This window comes from Rhea americana, unplaced genomic scaffold (assembly GCF_003343005.1).
Source record: "Rhea americana isolate MKP2758 unplaced genomic scaffold, rheAme1 scaffold_152, whole genome shotgun sequence".
In the NCBI taxonomy this organism is placed as follows: domain Eukaryota; kingdom Metazoa; phylum Chordata; class Aves; order Rheiformes; family Rheidae; genus Rhea; species Rhea americana.
The window spans coordinates 269,284-276,753 of NW_028185617.1; the positions used below are offsets into that span (position 1 = coordinate 269,284).

A 7,470-nucleotide genomic window follows, 5' to 3' on the forward strand; every position below is an offset into this window, starting at 1 on the left:
CAATGCTTAGGGAAGCCACTACAAAATAATAACTTGTTTTTTGTTTTTTAAAAGTGTCTTCTATGCTAGCAGACAATATAAAACAAGAGTTGAAATATATTGGAGGACCGCTTCAACTTTTGTGGCAGGTTCGTTTCCTGACAGTGTTAGCTAAAAATGCTGTTTATGGTGTTAGTGTGCTATGCATACCAGCGTGCTTTGAATCTCAGCTAACACTGTTGTTAAAGCAAAGGGCTCTACCAGATTATACGTTCATAATGTATAACTGAGAGATGATTTTCCTTCTCAGTGAAAAGCCCTGATTTAGCATAAAATTTGAAGCCTAAGATCTGCAGGAAAGTTATATTTGCACCTACTGTTGCTGCATATGGTGAAAAGCATATGGTATGAGRCTGAGAGGACAAATATATTGGTACAGGAAAAAGAAGAACTTACAGGAAATATAAAAAAGAACTTAATGACAAATTTAACACTTTTTTTTTCTTTCTTCAGCACAATTCCTATTCTTCTCAATGACCACCTTGACTAATATAAGACAGACTGGGACATATCACCACCTAAGTACATTCAATAAAATGAGATGATATGTTAAAATGGCCTTAGAGCTCAGCTTTGCCCATTACCTGATCTTGGTGATTAGATCAGCTTAAGAAACACACTGGTGTAAGCAGTTCTAAGGTACCAGAAACGTTCAAAGTAATTGCAACCCTCACACCTATGCACCCCATAATGACAGCCATAGGCTGACAACGAAACTCCAGTCTTCTCTCTGCTGCAAGAGCATCACTCGTTGTGGGAAGGCACAGTGCTCTTCAGGCCTGTTGGACTGGATATGCTACAGAGCATATCAAAGTTATTAAATTCACTATTGAATTGAAGAATATGGCTACCTTTTGTCTGCAAATTAGTTGATTTTAGTTGATTAAGCATCAACAGTTCCTAAACATTCCCATTGCTCAACTTATTTCTATGTGACAAAATAATATACATTTACTTTTCCTGACTATACACATTTATATGCTTTTTTTCATGTGTTGTTCTTGTTAACKTCTTCCTTGTTAACTTCTTCCTAGGTATAAAGGCTTTGCTACAGATTCAACAAGTGCCTTACTGATTGGCCTCCTCTTCTTTATTATTCCAGCAAAATCATTGTCTAGGACTTCAAATGGAGAAAACAGTTGAGTATATTTTGATATGGATTTTGCTACAATAAGTTATTTAAGACTCAAATATTATTCAATGTATTTGTTAGAATACCGTTGTGAAATACTACTGTGTCTGACAGGTTTATAAGTCAAAAGAAAACATGGACAGAGGAAGTGCTTTATGGAATCTAAATTAAATATCCATACATACTGCCAGAAATTTGAACACAACACTGCTTGAAAGTTTTTGACAATAAGAAATCAAAATGAGCTACAGATTAGAAAAGAAAAAAACAAAGAAAGAAAATAATTGTTTCTTTTCAGTATCCAGAATAAGTGAAGTCTATACAGTAAAGATAGTTCAAGAAAAGTTCAGGAAATAAGATTATTAAAATTCATGAAAYCAGATTTTGCTCCACTATATTGGCAGGGAAGTTCTGAATTTGAACAAAATTGAATGTTACTTTCTGTGCTACCTGATACCACTCTTGTATATGTCTTATTCTTGAACTGCTTTGGCTTTACATAACTACATAGGATAAAGGGATATAGATGTGATAGTTTCTGCATACGTTAAGATTTAAATGCTTTAATGAAGCAATACCGAGGGTGGGATCCATCTTACCTTTTTCTTTGGATGCTTACTATGTATCTATCTACAACAAAACCTGTCACTGGGCTGCCTTTATTTTCAGTGCAAACAATGGCATCCAGGGAAAATTACTTGCACCTTAACAGAAATATCTAAAATAGGTCCAAAAAAATCACTTCTCAGATTTGCCCATTTTTCTCTAGGAATATGAAAGGGAACTCATGTGACAGTTTGTACACAGATGTTCTAAGTCAACTGAGATAAATTCCACCCAATATACCTTTGGGGATTTTTTTTTCTTACTCTATAGTCTAATTTTGCTGCCTTCATACAGGATGATATCTTCCTGGGCTATAAAACCTGCCTTGGCTAGAAATCAGTGGCAGTGCTTATGTGATGTAAGCAACAAAGAGCTAGCGCTATATAGGAACATGCTATCTACAGCACACTAAAATCAATGGAAACAACCTTTCTGTTGATATTAACAGGCTTTGGATCAGATTACGTGGGACAGGTTTGAGTTTGTTTTTGAAAGTGTTACTGCTAATTTAAGGTAACCTACACAATTCCATACGGTAAATGAATCCATTTTCATTTAAATTTTTCCTCCTAAAATGGAATTTACCTTGGTTAGAGTATGCCTCAGGCTTGACCTCTTCATGAATGCAGCTCTGCTACTGAAATCGGTGAAATGTGGGAGTTCATAGAGAGTGTAATATCAGGACTTAAATGAGTCTATTTGAAACAGAATTTGCTCAGTAGTCTGTCTAAACAGAGTAGACTTATTGAATGAATTAATCGTATTGATATGCTATAGCTGTCTTCCATATAGAGAAGGAGAGAAGAGGGACCAATGCTCCACTGGTGGAAACCGTCATAGCTCTACAGACTTCAAGCTGTGACAGTTTACACTAGCTAAGGATCTGTCCCAGGAAGTGCAGGTTGTTCATGTCAGCGACTTTATTCATATTATAATGATGAGATTTCCAAAGTATTTCCTGAGAGAGATTATTTCAAGATGTTTTTCAATCTGTTTCTTAAATGTTGGTGGGGTTTTTGTTTTTTTTTTTTTTTTTTTTTTTTTTCTCTAGCCGTTTTTGGTTACGCTCCACTGATTACTTGGAAGGAATTTCAGTCATGCATGCCCTGGGAAATAGCTATTCTTGTTGGTGGCGGGTTTGCACTGGCAGATGGCTGTGAGGTAATGCAATTTATAGAAGATACTGATCAATTAGCATGACCCCTATCAKGAACAATTCAGACATACAGTGGATTCAAGGTTATTCTCTTATTTTAACAAGTAATTTTGTAGCAATATTGAACATGATAAATGCGAAGAATATTCAAGAAGCTCAAAATGAGGACTGAAAAAAAAGGAGTTTTCTGTCTTCAAAGACTATGCACAGTGATGATTACTGTTTGTTATGTGTTTTAATCTAAGCATAATGGTGGTGGGAGTTGTGCAGACACACTGTTTCCAAAGCTCTATTATTGATGTCCCATATCACAGAGGTAACTCCCCCATAATGTTGATTTCTGCTGGCTACTCAAGTAAATTGAGCAAAATTTGGCCCACACTGTTTGTGAACCCTGATGTATGCAGATTAAAAATTTGAGGATAACAACTCCTTAAAAATTCTCTAAGGGATAAATATAAATAAATAGAATAATGTGCTCATGGGTTCCTATAGGACAAGGGTGCAATTAGAACAATGTGCTTAAACCATGTGGAAAGAACATGGGAAATATTTCATATCCAATTTTTCTTTTATACAAATACTTCACAATTAACAGATGAATAAATTCCTATTCTATATCATTTATTAAATTTTAKTGTTAATGATTTCTATAACATAATCATTTTGTCCTATTCCTTATATAGGTTTCAAATCTATCTGCCTGGGTAGGAAGTAAATTGACCCCTCTAGGATCATTACCCTTGTGGCTGATTATCCTGATATCATGCCTTATTGTCACTTCAGTAACAGAAGTGGCTAGCAATCCAGCTACCATCACAATATTTTTGCCTATACTGTCTCCGTTGGTGAGTATAATAGAGGCTGTCTTTAATCAGAATGTGCTCTTCCACCCATGTGAAAATACAGCTGGTCAAAGAAGTGGTTTTTGAAAAGTCTCCATAAAATAGTTCATGCAATAGTGCCGTACTGTACATATATGAGCTGGTTGTCTGGGGTGTTTCTTACAGGAGACACTAAAAATTCTGTAAAGTTAAGAGTTCCTTGCTCAAGAATTGAAGCTTTTATTCCTATTTGAAAATAATAGACTCATTTAAAAGGACAGCTCTCTCGGTGTTTCATCAGGACCACATTTTTGACAAAAATATCCAATTGTAACATTCCAGCTACCACCAAAGAGAAGAGAGGACTAATAAAAGGACTCCTCATTTATATGACTCATTACATTTATATGTATTCCTCATTTCTTCTCTCCTTTTTCTCCTTTTCTCAGTCTTGTCCTCTCTTCTCACTGTCTGTCAAAATGCTCAGTTCTTTTTTTTTTTTTTTTTTTTTCTTTGAAACTTATTGTGATCATCTTCTGGTTTATAGTCTTGAATCCTCCCTGTATATCATATATGAATTCAACCCTAATATCTTTTTCACTGTGTCTTGTTTATAATGCTTGCCCTGTGACCACACTCTTTGAAAGAATCTTTTATTTTATGAATTTGCCTAAGATTAGAAAGAAATTATCTGTGAATTTAAAGTTCAGTAGCTTTAAACTAAATTAAATTTTAAACTAAAATAAAGGGTATTCTTTACTAGAAACACCCTTGCTCCYCTGACATAATTTTAAACAGGGGCTATAGAAAAAGGATGTTTGTGCTATTTAAACTGGTAGTTCAGTTCACAGTTCACTTATGTTAATGTAATAAGMTTGTATTTGACATATTTCATTCGGCAAATATCTTCCCTACAGCTGTTCTTCCTGTTTTGTTTCACTTTCTGACAGGCTGAAGCCATTCACGTGAACCCACTTTTTATTTTGATACCTACCACCCTGTGTACCTCTTTTGCATTCCTGCTGCCAGTAGCAAACCCAGCCAATGCCATTGTATTTTCATACGGTCATTTAACTATTATGGACATGGTAAGTCCTAAGCAAAACTCCTCAAGCATTCTGATAATCACACTGCAATATTAATGTCTAATTCTTACCATTTAAAAACGTTTTTTTCAAAGTCCTGGTATTAGTCTCTTTTTTTCCCTTTCTTTAGGTGAAAGCAGGCTTGGGCATTAACATCATCGGAGTTGCTGTAGTTATGCTTGGAATTATGACATGGATAGTGCCTATATTTGATCTCTATACTTATCCAAGTTGGGCACCAATCATTTCTTCAACAAATAACACTGGTCTTTAAAAAAAGAAAAAAAAAGAAAAAAAAGGGAAAAATCAGGGAATTGTTTTGGATTGGTTTTGAGTCTTTTCTTTTCCACTGGCATGTGGTGAGTTATTTAAGATGCTGTTTATCATCACTGTAAATGCCTTATTTCACAGTCCCGAAGACTGCTGATTTGGTCAGAGTGTAATCAAGAAGAATGCTAGACCTTCCAAGTATCATCAAGTCAGAGCAAGTTTCTAATCTAGTTCAGCTAGTTTGAATTATATCTTCATATTATGAAGGAACATCTGTGAATGTGTATAACCTGTCAGTTTGCCCTATTATTAGGGTAGTGGAATAATGGTGTTTAGTTTCTGTTATTTTGAATATCTATTCCTACTATTATCCATAGCGGCATTTGGGTTTTGCCTAAGAACGTATTGGTTTTCTGTTTTATAGATTCAAATGTTGTTTGTAATGGTGTTGATCACAAATAAAACATCAGGTTTGGGATTGTCTTGAACATACAGTTTACAGACCTGCCAAAAATGTGCAAAAAACGGAGGAGAGCAGCACAGTCACTTACGCAACACCTTATCTGTTAAATATCTTGTAATCTAGAAGGAGAATTATAATTCTTAAGCATATGTTTAAAGCCTACCTCCTTCCACATCCTCAGTAAATTAAACAATTTGTTGAAGTTATTGTGTTGTCTAGTATTGCCCTGGATAGGCATGCTTTCTGAATTGATCTATGTGAATGGAGGCTAAATTCTCACCATATTTCTCTGGCAAAGCTAGAGACATATCCTCATGAAGAATTAAAGCACCATATACAGTGAGGAAGATTCAACACTCAATCCATCAATTGAGATTATAGTGCCTCTTCAGCAGGAAGTGTATGCTCTCTACAGGACAGATGGCAGTTTAAGGTTTCTAGGGTATGTTAATGTTAGAAACACAAACAGTGCAATGTGGTCAGAATGGAAGACGAGAGTTTAAAGAAATGTTTAAATATAAATGTTTTATGTTGCTGTTATGTTTTTCATAGTAAGACCTGCAACATTCTTTCAACATATTGGGAAGACCTGTGATAATCTGTAAAGAAAGTTCAGCTGTTAGTCCAAATCGAAGCTGTAGGTGTTAGATATGGCCACCTCTTGGAGCACCTTTACGGTAAATGTAAACATTAATCTGTCCTTTACAGATAGTACAAATTATCTAATTTTTTCCTACTCCAGAACAATCTTTTGTTTTTGGATTAGATGGTTTACATTTATTTCTGATGGTGCTTATTTAGAGTTGATACATCAGCCATGATTTCTACAATACCAGAATATAGTGTACAGGATTTTTTTATAGTATGTAGTTTACTAATAGCTTAATAGCTAACAGCTAGGTCTTAAATTACATTGTACTGTGTCTTCCCAGAAGGATGTGTAGCACAGATGCAAGGAATCCATAATTTATGCAATGCCTTGACCCTGAAGGCATAGAGGGGGAGCCAGCTGACAGAGGGCTCTTACCTTAAAGTTCCTTGGAACGGCCTGTCCAATTGTGTCGGAAATTTCAAGAGTATTCAAGAGCAATGGAAATGGCTGAAGTTCAGTGTGTGCTGCATTTTTTTTTTCTTGGCTTATTTATAGGATCATGGACAATATAGTAAGAAAGATCTTTGTGTCTGAACTCTTACCCAGTGCAGACCACAGAATTTCACTGAACTAAGTCATTTTTTTTGCATCTGACAGAATAATAAAGTACCTTAGTGAACAAGAAATGAAGGATGCGCTTTTAAAARCTATTTTCACAGTARTMCGCATATGCAGTGAATAATTTGCARAGAGAGAAAGAATTTGTAAAGAAAAGAAAGCTGAAGTCATTTGTTGTGCCATATGTTTTTATAACAGTTATCAAAAATGAAACGCAGAGTTATAAATAAACTGACTTCTGTGACCAGCATCTTAATTGTCATAATATGATAAATTAGTAACAAAAATGAAATGAGCAAGCATAAAGTTCTTGACAGATTGTATCCTATATGTAAACCAGTCATGAGTAAATGAGTAGTAGTAGGAAGGTGGTGTTTCACCAGTGTTTATTTTTTTTCTTATTTTGCTTAAAGTTTCAGGAGGAGTCAGACGCAGTCTTTGAACTGAAGCTGACATTACTGCTAATTTATTTTTAAAGCTTTTAATACTGTTTTTAGTTAAAATGAAGAACTCTGCAATGCAGAGGAAAATATTGATTAGAATTCCCSTAAAAGGGTAAAATGGAAGAAAGAGAAGCACAAACTGCTTGGCTCTCTGGGTACCCAGTGGATGGATTTGGCGTTGACTGTGTGCACAAGGCACCATGCCCAAGCAGAAAACATGCTCTTTGCATGTCACTATTAGA

General features: G+C 35.2%; 1 protein-coding gene across 2 annotated transcripts in view; it reads left to right on the forward strand.

Moving 5' to 3' along the window:
• The window catches only part of SLC13A1 (solute carrier family 13 member 1), a 26,757-nt gene extending 21,641 nt beyond the window's left edge, over window positions 1–5,116 (forward strand). For both annotated transcript variants that reach the window (XM_085299703.1, XM_085299702.1), the window contains exons 11-15: window positions 1,074–1,177; window positions 2,829–2,938; window positions 3,620–3,781; window positions 4,708–4,845; window positions 4,973–5,116. In XM_085299703.1, coding sequence (XP_085155829.1) covers window positions 1,074–1,177; window positions 2,829–2,938; window positions 3,620–3,781; window positions 4,708–4,845; window positions 4,973–5,116 — 658 coding nt within the window. The remainder of the gene's footprint in view (window positions 1–1,073; window positions 1,178–2,828; window positions 2,939–3,619; window positions 3,782–4,707; window positions 4,846–4,972) is intronic.
• The last annotated feature ends 2,354 nt before the right edge of the window (window positions 5,117–7,470 follow it).